This window comes from Gekko japonicus, unplaced genomic scaffold (assembly GCF_001447785.1).
Source record: "Gekko japonicus isolate JY-2015 unplaced genomic scaffold, Gekko_japonicus_V1.1 scaffold481, whole genome shotgun sequence".
NCBI classification, from domain to species: domain Eukaryota; kingdom Metazoa; phylum Chordata; class Lepidosauria; order Squamata; family Gekkonidae; genus Gekko; species Gekko japonicus.
The window spans coordinates 207,756-222,917 of NW_015165248.1; the positions used below are offsets into that span (position 1 = coordinate 207,756).

The 15,162-nt window shown below is 40.2% G+C and overlaps 1 protein-coding gene across 1 annotated transcript in view; it reads left to right on the forward strand.

Moving 5' to 3' along the window:
* Nucleotides 1-15,162, forward strand: part of LOC107109475 (metabotropic glutamate receptor 8-like) — a 331,492-nt gene that overhangs the window by 197,035 nt on the left and 119,295 nt on the right. Inside the window, exon 4 of the mRNA XM_015410111.1 lies at nt 11,449-12,384. Coding sequence (XP_015265597.1) covers nt 11,449-12,384 — 936 coding nt within the window. The remainder of the gene's footprint in view (nt 1-11,448; nt 12,385-15,162) is intronic.

The following is a 15,162-nucleotide window of genomic DNA, read 5'->3' on the forward strand; positions in this document are numbered from 1 at the left end:
AATGTTTAGCCGAAAATTATTCTGAACCCGTTGGTTCTGGTGTGACCTTCTGGAGCAACAGGAAACAACTCCACACCATCCTGTAGATGACAGCCCTTCAAGTACCTGAAGATGGTTATCATATCACCTCTCAGTCATCTCCTCTCCAGGCTAAACATACCCGGCTCCTTCAACCTTTCCTCATAGAACTTGGTCTCCAGACCCCTCACCATCTTTGTTGCCCTCCTCTGGGCACGTTCCAGCTTGTCTATATCCTTCTTAAATTGGCTATATCCTTCTTAAATTGTGGTGCCCAAAACTGAACACAAATCTCTAGGTGAGGTCTAACCAGAGCAGAGTAAAGCAATACCATCACTTTGCATGATCTGGACACCATACTTCTGTTGATACAGCCCAAAATCTCAATTGCCTTTTTAGCTGCTGCATCACATTGCTGATTCATATTCAGTGTATGGTCTACTAAGACTCCTAGATCCTTTTTGTACATACTACTGCCAAGACAAGTCTCCCCCATCCTATAATTATGCGTTTGATTTTTCCAACCTAAACACAGAACTTTACATTTATCCCCAATGAAATCCATTTTATTTGTTTTAGCCCAGTTTTCCAATCTGTCAAGATCATCCTGTATCCTGTCTTCTACAGTATTTGCTGTCCCTCCCAATTTCCCCTCCCATGGGGGCACCTTCTTTGGGGGTCCATAGAATTGGCCCTCCAGTTCAATCTGTTTAAAACTTTGGAGGTTTTGAGGAGAGGCACAGCAGCTATGCTGCAAATTTGGTGCCTTTACCTCAAAAAACAGCTCCTCCAGAGTCCCAAAAACCTCTGGATTGATTCCCCATTATAGCCTATGGGGAATGGTCTCCATAGGTTATAATGGAGCTGAATAAATTTGTTTTTCCCAATTATTTCTTGAATCTCAATACCATACCAATATTATGATTTGGGAATATCAGGAAATAGTGATGGGGGGGGGGGGTTTCAATGTACCCGAACCTGAAAAATACTGTTTTGGGGGTTTTTTTGCACACCCCTATGGGGCACTCATTAGCATTAGAAGTTTCTGGAGGCAATGTAAGGCCATTTTATCTGGAAGTTCTTTTAATGCATTGTAAGCTGCAGGAATTTTCTTAGGTAGGGGGATTAATAGAATATATTGTGTGTTTAAATCTTGAAATTACAAGTGTCCTTGATCCATAAGGAAAAGGTAGAATTATATTTTAACAAATAAGGAAATAAATTTATAGATATGTAATTGTCAGCAGTTCTCTACAGTATTAGAATCAATTTCAAAATCCACATATGATCTAGTGACAGCTGAAATTTAAAAAAAAAACAGCTTAAAATTTGGGAAACTTATTTAGTCCCTTGAATACATTAATATGACAAAAATGATGATTCTCCCTAAACTAAATTTTCAATATGGTAACCCCCCCAGCTGAATTCCCAGTAAAGATGTTAAGAGAGTGGCAATCATTATTAAATACTTTTATCTGGAATAAAAAGAAACCTAGGATATGATGCAATAATATGTATGATAAAAATGAAATGATGGTTTAGATATACCCAACCTTATATTATATTACCAAGCTACCAGGTTAAATTGGCTGAAAGACTGGTTATCAAATGTTGTTGAAAATATTCCAGTCTTTATAGAACAATCCTTTGTAACAGTACATCTGAAGAGTTGGCCTTGGATGAGAAAGGAAGATAGGAAGAAGTATTATAATAATGAGAACACCATAATAAATGCTATACTTAGTGTATGGGATTGTCACCAAGATCCTCTCCTTTAGCTTCTGCTATTAGGGACATGATCGATGAGACAGGTTCAGAATTTTCCCCTTTAAGAAGACGGGAATTTTCAGCATATAGTACTTATAGAAATTTGATAATTGATAACCAAGTAATCCCGTATAGTGATGTAAAAGATACGATGGTGCCCAACATTTCAGTATTTGAATATCTCCAAGTCAAAGGTTACCTTTGCAAACTGATACAAAAAAAACCTATCTTGAGACCTACAATAGAGTTTGAGAAACTACTTTTAGCTGATGGTAAAAGTTTTATTTCAAGGATTTATTCTTGTTTATTCAAAGTCTTACTCAAACCTGATCAATATTTTCACTGTAAGTGGCATAAAAGTGTAGGTAATATTCTTGATGATTCAACATGGAAATTTATTTTTACTCGCAACACTAATTTTACAGTTTGGCTCTCTTTTAGAGATAACTTGGTGAAAATGATTCATAGATGGATTTTATCTCCTGTAAGGCTGGCATAGATTTATGATTCCAGCATATGTTGGTTCTGTAAAGAAGACAAAGCAATTTTTTTCACATGTGGTCATGTATACGCACTTCCAACTTTTGGAAGCAATTGGTGATATTATTATCAGTTTGGTTAATAATTATTATCAGATTCCTTATAAGCCTGAGACATTGTTGCTGAATTATCTTCCTGGCATTCCCAGTGATCAGCAAATAGCTGCTTCACATCTGATTACTGCTGCCTGACTGGGTTTTGCCAGGTATTGAAAACAATATAATACCCCTAATCTACAAGACTAGTTGTTCAAAGTAAAGGAAATTTATACTTAGGTGAAATTAACCTCTTACCAGAGCAATAGAGATGTACATAGATTAGATAATTTATGGTCAAGAGCAATACAAAAAATATAGCTGCTAATTGTATAACTAGATTTAAGAGTAATATTGGCAACTGCAGGACTAGGATTCTTTATGTTCATGTGATTTTGTTTGGCAATGTATTGTATGCATTTTCTGTATCTCTTTTTTGTACTTTTTAATAGTTGATGTATTAAAAAAGAACAAAAAAGCAAAATCCCCATGGAATAAGAGAAAACAGCCCTTCTACTTTGGATGTTGTCATAGACTTTGTCTGCTACAACTTTTAAAATAGTTTTTAGATGGTTTTATCTATGTTATAATTGTTTACTTATGTTTTATTCTTCTGTAAGCCACCCTGAGCCTGCACTAGTGGGGTGGGCAGGGTATAAATTGAATAAGAATATAAGAACATAAGAGATGCCAATGTTTGGATCAGGCCAAAGGCCCATCCAGTCCAACACTCTGTGTCACACAGTGGCCAGAAATACCAGTGCCATCAGGAGGTCCACCAATGGGGCCAGGACATTAGAAGCCCTCCCACTGTTGACCCCCCCTAGCACCAAGAAGACAGAGCATCACTTGCCCCAGAGCCCCTATCTATACCTTGTGGCTAATAGCCACTGATGGACTTCTGCTCCATATGCTTATCTAACTTCCTTTTGAAGCCGTCCATGCTTGTAGCCATCACCACTTCCTGTGGCAGTGAATTCCATGTGTTAATCACTCTTTGGTTGAAGAAGTACTTCCTTTTATCTGTTCTAACCCGACCACTCAGCAATTTCATGGAGTGCCCATGAGTTCTTGTATTGTGAGAAAGGGAGAAAAGTACCTCTTTCTCTACCTGCTCTATCCCATGCATAATCATGTCTCCCCTCAGTCGTCGTTTCTCCAAGCTAAAGAGCCCTAAGCGCTTTAACCATTCCTCATAGGGAAAGTGTTCCAACCCTTTTATCATTCGAGTTGCCCTTTTCTGCATTTTTTCCAAAGCTATAATATCCTTTTTAAGGTGTGGTGACCAGAACAGCACACAGTATTCCAAATGAGGTCGCACCATTGACTTATATAGGGGCATTATGATATTGGCTGATCTGTTTTCAATACCCTTCCTAATAATCCCCAGCATAGCATTGAATAAATAAATAAATAAATAAAAGAATATCAGAGGAATCCTAAATAAAGTTCACCCTTCTGATTGACTTCAGTGGACTTAGAAGGCTGTAAGTGTTGCTTGTGCATATCCTGCAACATGCTACTATTCAATGTAATGGTGTACAGGGGCCCAGAAGGTGTGTGTGCTTGTTAACCTGTTTGCACAACATGCTGAGCCTATGCCTCCATGTTAATCCAACTTTCATGAAATACATGTTTCAGAGGGTAGCTGTGTTGATCTGCAGTAGAACAGTTAGATTTGAGTCCAGTAATGCCTTAGAGACCAACAAGATTTTTTAAAAGATAGCTGGTCTCTAAAGTGTTACTGGACTTGCATCTTAACACAAGAAATGATTAATATTGCTGGTAAAGATCAAACAATACAGTTACTGTGGTATACACAAAGGCTGGCTTTACCTTCTGATTCTTTTTATTATCCAGTAGCACGAGGTCTATCTTTTGAGTTTAATTTGCAAGTATCCAGGGCTCTAAATTAGAGTAAATTGTAAATCAAATTAAATACTTAGATTATGATGATCGTATCAGTTCAAACTATGATAAAGCCACATGCCAAGCACACTTTGATAAATTTGGAGTGTGTATGTATAAAGCTATCATTTTATGGTTGATGCTACTTGTTGAGCTGATCCTAATTTTAAGGAGAAAAATAGTGGTTTAAAACAAATTGTAAAAACCTCTTGGTGGCATGTAAATGTATCTCAAACTTTGTTAGGAGGATCCGTAGTAACTTCTAAAATTAAAGTCATAGGCCGTGATCCATAAAAGTCAGCTATCTAGAGTTGCCAACTGCAGCTTGGCAAATTCCTAGAGATTTGGAGTTGGTGCCTGGAATGAAAATGAGGGGAATCAGAAGGGATGTAATTCCATCGACTCCACCCTCTAAATGTGCCATTTCCTTTCATAGAACTGATCTCTGTAGTCTGGAGATCAGTTGTAATTTCAGGAGAAATCCAGGTCCCTCCAGGAGGCTGGCAGCCCTAAGGCTACTACTAAAGCAGTCTGGTAGGAACTTGTCAGACATGACTAAGCCATTACGTTGTTTCCAGTGGGATTCTAAACCTATACATGTTTATTAACAGAATTAACAAAAAACACAGGATTGCAGTTTAGATGCAACTCACTTTGCTGGATTCCATTGATTTCAATAGGAATCATTGCAACAGTTTCTGCTGGATTGAGTCCAGCTGGACAGCTGCCTAAGAATTTCATAGGATTACTAAAAAGAGTGATTGATACCCTTTAAATCAGGGTTCCCCAAATTTCTTGAACTTGTGGGCACTTTTGGTTGTGCACAACACCACAAAATAGCTTTCAAATGGCAATCACATAGTGTTGAGAGGTTGGAAGCCAAGCATTCTCCTACAGTAGAGGCTGCTGTTTTGTGAATGGATGCTTCCTGAAGACCCAAAGGTGATAAGCACTTCCTGCTCCAATGAGATGGATGAAAGCCAAGGCAAATGCCTTAGGATGTATAAGCGATGCTTTATGGAAGAAGCAACTGAGCACCAGGAAACACACAGATGGACACTGTGGCACCAACAGATACCATGTTGGGGATCACTGCTTTAGATCATACAGCCAAATTTACTTTTCAGTTTTTGCAGTACTTTTCTGTTATTGCTGTTCCACAGTTCGTTCTTGAGATTAAGAGTTTTCAAGTTCTTCCAGAGGCAGTAAATTCTGCATTTCCTCTCACAGACCCTTGACAGGCTTATCATCATTTTATTTGTACGTGCAATGAGGCATTGCACTAGGACTTAAAGGGTTCAAGTCCCCACTCATCCATGAAACTCACTAGGTGACCTAGGGTAGTCGCACATTCTCTCAGTGTAGCCTACCTCATAGGGTTGTTGTGATGATCAAATCGGTGGAGGGCATGTATCCTGACCTCCTTGGAAGAGGAATGGGATAAACATATATAGAGATATGCCTCATGTTGGGAGCCAGAAGCTGTGCAGTATCCAAATTCTGGTGAAGTTCGAGACTTCTATGTCTGAGATGTTAATCTTATATGTGGTTTCTGCCTGTGTAGATTATCATGGTGACTGGAACTGTTGTCTTACTGAATATTTCAGCACCAAGACAATTTAAAATTTTTGCAGCACTGTCATTCAGCAAGTTACATGCAGAATATTTTGCTGATGTGCAGTGTTCTTAGCTTTTCACATCTAAAGAACAAAGAGAAGCAAAAATAAGATATGTAGTTTCTTGTTTGATTACATCAGTGTAATTTCCTGGATCTTCGATATAGTTTTAAAAATAATTTGTGGCCCCAGGTCTTAGGAAGTGGGAGGGGGGAGAGGTCAGCCTGGCATGTATCCCCTTACCCTAGTATTGAATAACACAGTCATATAGAAGATTGGGATAAATATGGAATAAAATGGCCACAACTTTGTTGGTTACAGCTGTAAGAAGCATTGGCATATAATGGGTCCCCTGGATCCCCAGCATCAGCTGGCCTAGTGCCAGTCAATGTACCCATCCCCACCCAGCCAGGCAGCTTGGGAGGGAGGGAGAACCATGGGTTGGCAAGTTGCCAGAGTCCACACAGACAATTGCCCCTAAGTACTCTCCTTTGCCATCTGAGCGTGAGGGTGACTGCTGGTAGTCTATCTATCTCTATCTGTGTAGTACTGTTCATATGGCTATCACTTTAAGCAGAAATTAGAACAAATTTTTTTAAAGACCTTCCTCAGTATTATTTCTCTTATATTTGACTAGCCTGATACCCGTGCTTTGCTATGGTATTTAAGTTCCATAAATACAGTTATAATACTGATGATGTGAAGTTTGAAATGTAACATTTGTTGTAGGACTTCTAATGGAGAAGATTGTAGTGTGAAAAATGAAGCGAGGCATACATACTTGCTTTTTCTCTCTCTACTGAAGGACCTCTCTGTAGACCACATTGGTGGTTCTGCCCTCACCCGGGGGGGGGGGGAAGCAGCAGCCTGCCAGGCACATGGAAAACAATTGGGGGAACACATTTTGCCCCTTTTTTACCCCCTTATGGGTCATGTTTCTCAGAAATCTCTTTGGGGGGGGGTTGACATCATGGAAGGAATGCCCTCCCCTTATGTTGGGTTTCTTGGTGCAGGGGTTTGGCCTCTCATTTATGTTACATTTAAGAAGTGGGACATAACTACGTATTCAAGACACCATCCGAGCAATCAGATATTAAGCAAGTTCATATGAATCAAGTTTCTAGAACCCACATTGTGAGAAGTTAAATAAACTAATAAAGAAAACCAGTTTTCTACAGATTTGGGGTATATTTCCATTGTGGGTGGGAGTGTGGCAAAGCTGGGCCAGCAGCACTGCTAAGGTGATCCTGCTGGGGTGGCATCCCTGATGGATTAAAGTACCCTGGTCCTGCTCCTACACCTGACAGACACCTGCCTGTCTGGTGTTGGGGAAGATTATGTTTAAAGGCATCAGAAATGGAGGAAAGCCAAGGCAAATGCCTTAGGATGTACAAGTGATGCTTTAAGAAAGAAGCAACTGAGCACCAGGAAACACACGGATGGACACTGTGGGCACTGTGGCACCAACAGATACCATGTTGGGGATCACTGCTTTACAACCACCATTACTGCATATCTCCTGATTTTATTTGGAAATGTCAGTCTCAGACTGCAAGATGTCAAGCTTTATGTTTTCCAGTTGACCACACTATACTTTGAAGAGTGCAACTCTGTTTAGGATTGCACTGTTAGTAGCCTAAGACTACGAATCCTGCATTTCCACCATTGAAACCCTGCATTTCCACAATAGAAATAATCTTGTTCCTCCAGAATATTTCCTAACAGCCATACTAGTCTGGTGTCACAATATGAATTATGCGTTACATAGTTTATTTGTCAGAAGCACTGGAATGAAAGCTATTACATGAATCATTACTACTGACGTTCTCAATGTGTGGATTTATTGTTTTTACTGCTACTAGAATGTGTAACCTGTGGGACAGTCTACTGAACAACTGTATACATTCTGAGAGGTATCTTTTACCTTAAGTGCAATGACAGTCAGTGGATTAAATGTTGTGAAATGCTACCTAGTGGAAGATTCAATTTCATTCAACCCAGCAACCAAACAATGAGACTGATTGTTTGGTACTTGGTGCTCCTGCTACCCTTTAGCTAGTACTTAAAAGCCATGGCATTTTGCCTTCTTAGTGGGAAAATAAATATGTCTTCTCTGAAATGCCAAGAAACTGTAGTTGGACCAATATTAAACCGATCAAAAATCATGTGAAATTAAAACTGGGATACTAGGCTACCCATGGTTATTCTTGAGGAAAGAGTATGACATCTTTTTCTCCCAACAGAACATTCCATATTTGCTATGCTGATGTTGTTTAAAATCTTTGGTCACAATCCAGAGAATATTTTAAAGTGTGCTAGCTCCTTTCCTCCTCTTTCCCCTCCAAATAGTCATCTCCTGTGTTATGCTATACATATCTGTAGAAAACTCTCTATGATGCAGTGGGATCACACCTGAGGGCCTCAAGTCTGACTTCCAAGTGTTTGGATGTTTGTCTACATAGAGCCTCCACAGATAAGCAGAGAGAGTTTTACACTCAGTTGTATGTGCCTAGGCTGTGTGCAGATGTTCACCCAATCAGCTAAAGATTGAGAGCAGAGACCACACTCGTAATACCCCTGACACCCTCCACACACCCAAGTGACCTTTGTAAGTGGCTTTTATACCTGTCTGGACTGTAACTACATTCTTTGTCTCTGTAGTATTCTTTTTCAAGGCTAGAGCTTCCTGACCTGTAAACATTTCAGACAGTTCACACAGATATTGCTTGTGTAAAATGGCTATCCCTGGAGAACTGAGAAGGATAATTATGCAATTAATCAGTCAACTACTACGTTTCTAGGAAAGTGTAATTTGTGCACATACAGGAATGAATTAGGCTATAATGGAGATTTATTTTTATTTTATTTTTTTGGTTAGGGAAATTCTACAGACTCTGCTGATCTGAAGTCCATTAAATTAATGGATTCAGTTCAGTTCTCCCAATGGACTTTGGTTCATACCTTTAGACAAAATGAGAGATTAATGGCCATCATATTGTTCTTTGCTGTTACTGTGCTGACTACGGGCCATGCAATGCTCTTTATGCACTTGCTGAAATACAATGAGCACTGTGCCCTTTCTGCTATCTCAAGATTGTTTTCCTCTTTCACTTGTAAGTAATAATGTAATATTTTGATGAAATAGAATCAAGTAAAGATTAAGAATGGCACAGTCTCTTTGTTCCTTTGTTCTCATGGACTGAGGGTGCTCCTATTTTAGTGTTGTTGAGAGCCCTCTGCCCACTGCAAGAGCCAGTGTGGTGTAGTGGTTAAGAGCTGCAGACTTTAATCTGGAGAAGTGGGTTTGATTCCCCACTCCTCCATATGAAGCTGGCTGTGTGACCTTGGGCCAATCACAGTTCTCTCAGAACTCTCTCAGCCCCACCTACCTCACAAGGTGTCTGTTGTTGGGAGGGGAAGGCAATTGTAAGCTGCTTTGAGACTCCTTAAGGCAGAGAAAAGCGGGGTACAGAAACCAACTCTTCTTCTTTTACTCCTTTTAAGTAAGCATGCTGTAAGCATCAACATGAACATAATCACCAGGAGAACACACCTTTGTCAGTTAGCCTCAATATTCTCTGGCAGAGTTCGTCATGAGTACAGTACAGTGCTGAACAGCTTTGCAGCTATAGATGCTTGGTCATTGCCGTTGCTTTTGGTCAGATCAAGAACTAAATCGTCTCATTGAACAGTAATATATCTCTGAGTTATGGTCATGGCTGATTTTTATAAAGTGTGGAATCACCTGCATTTTGTCTCTTGTTTTCATCTGCACACTTGGATGCATACTTTAAATTACCAATATTAACTAGATTGCATTGCTTGCTTTTGTACCTGTGCACTCAATGGCACTTTGAGAAGTGATTAAAAAAACCTGTGTGTTTAGTTGTGTTTGTGGACAGGCATTAAAAGGTACGCATAGACACTGTGTAGTACATTTCAACTAAAAATGTCAAATATTTGTTTCCCACATTGACTATGTGTTCTAAAAAATCAGCTCCCTGCTTGTGAATGACAAGTAGGACAACAGCCAAACTAGCAAATGGGTGTAACTACTTTTAAGTAAGTAGTTTCATGACTACAATTTTTGTGAGATTCATCTGTAATGTAATCTTAACAAGCCACTTGAAATTGATGGGCAAACAAAAAAACCGTGGAAGTTCCTCCATCCCTATTCACTTTTGCTTTGATAGACAAAGCAAATTCCTTATACAACCAGAATATTGATTTCTGCATCAGTTCTAGATTTTTAAGGCTGAAGTCAGCGTTTCATAAAATAGATGTTAACTGGACAATGATGCCTTTAATATTTGCAGTGACTGGTTTGGTAAACATTAACATCTATCTTGATTAAAAACCTTGTCCTGCATTTCCTTTGCTGTGTACACATATAGCCATTTATAAATTTCTACCACGTACCATCTAATTTCAGCTGTATCCTTAAGCCTTGGCTATTAGGCAATCCAACAACGACTCAAGGTTTTCATTGATTTTGCAACCTATAACAAAGTTAGCAGTATTTGAGAGAAGCACATGTGTGAGCTCTACCCCATGTAAAAAAAAAATCATCAGAGCCATGGAGGGTGAATTTTCAGCCTTCTGGGAACTCTTTTCATGTTCATTTGCTTACTAATGTTCATGGACCCCTGGCATGATACCCCTGCATATTGGAAAGTATTCTTGAGCAATATTTTAGAGCACACTGTTGGACCTGAGTGAATTAGGAATACTCCCAAAAACCTGCCCTAGTCATTGGCTTTGCACTGAATGAGATCAGTAAAGTTGGACAAGCTGCTTTTCTTGGAAAAATGCTCTGCAATTACTAATCTTCTGTTGGAGGAACTTTCAAGGAGCCTCAGAGGTCACCAAAACAGTTTTGAAAACTGCATGTCTTAGCAGAAGCATGTGTGTAGTCTAAAAGTGCTACTGTATTAAACATCCAGGGAGAACACATAATAATGCCATCATAGTAAGAGGTGTAGAAGAGCAAAACTACCATGTTGGAACAGACATGGCCTGAGGCAAATTTAGAAGGGGGGGAAATGCTCTCTTGCTGAATAATTTTACTTCTAAAACATGGGTAAACCACCCTAATTCCTTTATAATCCTTGTTCTCTGAGGGTCAATACACTGAGGTGTTTTACCCTCACTTCATACTTAGTAGGAACCATTTCCAAGCCCACATGTCATTATTTTCTAATTAAATAATCAAAAATTATATTTGCATGTGATTAGCTCATAAATTCCTTTTAACGGGTGTCTTGCTTCAGAGCTAGCCTGGAGTTGATAAATCTTTTTGCAGATGTCAATTTGGTCAGCAGTAAAGAGGTAAATAGAAACTAATGACACTCATCAAGTCCGTGGCATGAATGATTTATTTGACACAATAATTTGTACAGTTTCATAAAGTCAAAATGAGGTAAAATAGCTTTCTTATCAAGGTAAACTGCATTTGTCCTGTCAGCACGACTTGATTGATGACAAACCAGTGGCCAGGATTAGGATATTATAAATGGAAAAAGATGAAAGGCTTATTAATTTTTTTTTAATATATATAACCACAGGTAGAAGAAATGCAGTGGGGTAGCAGACAGCGAATGCATCCAACATCAGTCTGTAGCTTGCCGTGCAAGCCTGGGGAAAGAAAGAAAACGGTGAAGGGAGTGCCTTGCTGTTGGCATTGTGAACGCTGTGAAGGCTACCATTACCAAGTGGATGAATTCACCTGCGAAGTGTGCCCATTTAATAAGAGGCCCAACCTCAACCGCACAGATTGCCATCTTATCCCCATCATCAAGCTGGAGTGGCATTCCCCATGGGCTGTTGTGCCTGTCTTCATAGCAATATTCGGGATCATTGCAACATCCTTTGTCATCGTGACATTTGTTCGCCACAATGATACACCAATTGTCAGGGCCTCCGGACGCGAACTCAGCTACGTCCTCTTGACTGGGATTTTTCTCTGTTATTCCATCACTTTTTTAATGATTGCAAGTCCGGACACTGCTGTGTGCTCCTTACGACGGATCTTTTTAGGGCTTGGAATGTGCTTCAGTTATGCAGCCTTGCTCACCAAAACAAACCGAATCCACCGAATATTTGAGCAAGGCAAAAAATCTGTCACTGCTCCAAAATTCATCAGTCCAGCTTCCCAACTGGTGATTACTTTCAGCCTCATATCCATACAGCTTTTAGGAGTCTTCATCTGGTTTGCTGTGGATCCCCCACATATCATAGTGGACTATGGAGAGCAGAGGACTCTTGATCCTGAGAATGCCCGGGGGGTTCTGAAATGTGACATCTCTGATCTCTCTCTCATTTGTTCTCTTGGATACAGTATTCTTTTAATGGTAACATGCACTGTTTATGCTATTAAAACAAGAGGTGTTCCAGAGACCTTCAATGAAGCAAAACCAATTGGATTTACTATGTATACAACCTGTATCATTTGGTTAGCTTTCATTCCAATCTTTTTTGGAACTGCACAGTCAGCAGAGAAGGTGAGTGACAGTAGTTGATCCTTATTTTCAGTTGCAATGTCTATGTGAACTCACAGAAGATTCATTATAAAGACTGAATTATAAAGTTTCTTGAGGAGAGCACACTATTACACAGTCCAGTTCAGAAAGCTTCTTCTAACCAGAATGTGTTTCTAAAAGCATTTACTTCAGGAGTGTGTTTAAATTTAATACAGAGTGCAACTCTTTAGTAATTTGGTAGCCTGAAATATATTGCTTCTATTAATGTCATCAAATTAACATCTTTCTTCCCTGTGGCCTTGTAGTTTATGGGACATTAATGACTTTCCAAATTTACAAAAATAATTGATCAGAATTATGAAGGTATTATCTTTGCAAAGAGGAAGAGGAAATTGATTTTTAAAAGGACTGAGAATGTTGAGCACATTGAGTATTTATGAAATTATTCTATGGTTCAGCACAGTATTTAGTATCTCTGGCCCAGTGTGTTGAGAAACCAATCCTTTTTGAAGATGCTGTAAACTGTTGTATTATTCATTTTCTCTGGTTGTGTAGTGTTATATATAATATATGTTATAGAACCCCAATTTGTTAATGTATTAATTGATCACATCCTATTTTTGTGACTTCAGAATGGCAGTTTCTAGGTGGTATATTCTCTTTCCTTTCATCTGAGGAGCAGACATCTTTTAAGTCCTCTGAACCAAGGAGGAAGGAGGCAGGTATTAATTAAACAGTATCTCTGCTGTTACCCACAAACTGAAGGTTAGATGTTTAAGCATTCCTACACATGCAAATCCCAGATTTGGGTTTCAGGATCTGAGTCTCTATATACACAGATCCAAGTTCACACAGTATTTTCTGAGAAAAGAAAAGAAGCACATGTACTTAACTAGGTTGACTTTATTGTCTAAAAAGTGGATGAAGTAAAGGCAAGAGAGATTGGCAACTTAAATGACAATCAACAGTAAAAATACTTTGGTAATTAAACAAGTCCTAATGTTAACAGTAATTATTGTTCCCAGCTGTGTCTCACCCCCTCAGCTAATTTAAGAGGGAACCCACCCATGGAAAGAAGCAGGTTTGAATATGTGTCCCAGAAGGGAACAGGAAGGGAAGGAGGAATGAGAGTGAAAGAGTCCTTAGTTGCTCAGGGTTGTTGAGGAAGAGAAGTGGAGTGCAAGGTTGACGTTTGTGGAGATTGGTCTGAAAATGGTTCAGAATAGTTGGAGGAGCTGGAAATGGCCAAGGCCTGGGGAGACAGGGGCAAATGAGCTGAGAGAGGGGGGGGACATGCATGGGGAGGGAAGAACAATGCTGGAAACTTAAACATACTCTGTCTTTCAGAGTAATTGTAGTCTCAGAATGGCTGGAGTCAGGTCTGGAGGAAAATCCTAAACCAAAATGCTAGATTAAATTTGGGTTATTTATCCTAGGTTTATGTCTGTTTGGGGGCCCTTGTGATAGCAGCAGAACGTCAAATATTACCATACTAGTGACAGTACTAAGGCTTATGCTGATTTTGACAAGACTGACTCAGGAAGGTGGCTACATTGCCCTGTCCAATGAAATGATATTGTTTTGGAAATCTATTTTAGTATTCTGGAATAATTCCTGTACTGGGATGAAGGATCCAACTAGGGTTGCCAAATGGGGGTGGGGGCGGGGAAACCCCCGCTTTGGCTGCCCGATTTCCGCCGTGGTGGAATCGGGCCCCGGGAGGAACTCTGCCCCCCAAAGCTGTGTCACCAGAGGTGACGCAGCCACGTTGCTGACGTTGGGGGCGTGGCTGAGCTCGTTGGGGGGAAAACCACATGGTTTTCCCCCCGGCGAGCTCGACCACGCCTCCAACGTCAGCAACGTCGCACGTCACTTCCGGTGACGTGGCGGCAGAGCGCGCGCGCGCGCATACGGACCTTCTCCCGTACTCGTCGGAGCCTCCCCCGCCGGTAAGTTTGCCAGACTTGGCAACCCTTGATCCAACCCCCATCCTTACCCATAGTGGCAAGTCCCCTCCACCTCCAACAGTGGGGAGAATCCCCTAACTGACAAACAGCAGCAATCCTCGCAGCATGCCACATACCTTTGAAGGCTGTTGTGCACCAGGCCCAGCAACTCAGCAGCACAGCAGCAAGTAAGGGCCCTGTTGCTTCAGGTTCCTGCCTACAGGTGGAGCAAAGGTTGGGGAAAGGAGGTCAGGGTAGACATGCTGACAGACTTTTAGGCTGGGGACACTGCCCAAACCACTTGTCAGATCCCTAGGCCAAGGTTCACTGGGGTGATATGGTAAACTCCCCTATACATCCTTGACATCATATGACCCTAGGGTTTGAGGTAACACTGTCAAACATGTCAATGTCTTTGCATAATTTGTGTGTGTGTCATGCTTTTTTTTATCTAGCAGCTTGAGCTCAGAGATATTGCACTTCTACACCTGGAGTCCAAATTTAGCCATCATAGCTGACAACCACTGTGATAGATCTATCTTGCATAATATTACCTTTTTAGAAAAAACTCTAAGCTAGCAACCAGCACTAGTTATTATAGTAGTGAATTCCAGAATTTAATTATGCATTGTGTGAAGAAGTATTTCCTTTTGTTTATTCTGAACCTAAAGCAGTCAGTTTCATTGGATGACCCTAAGTTCCCACATTCTGAGTGAAAGAGAGTAATTTCTCTTTTGTATCTGTTTGACTCAGACTGGCATGTCTTTTGTTCAGCAAGCTCATCAGCTCCATGCTGTGGGCTTTTTCTGATTCTTTCATTTTAACAGAGAACAGCCAATGATGGTTGCTTTAG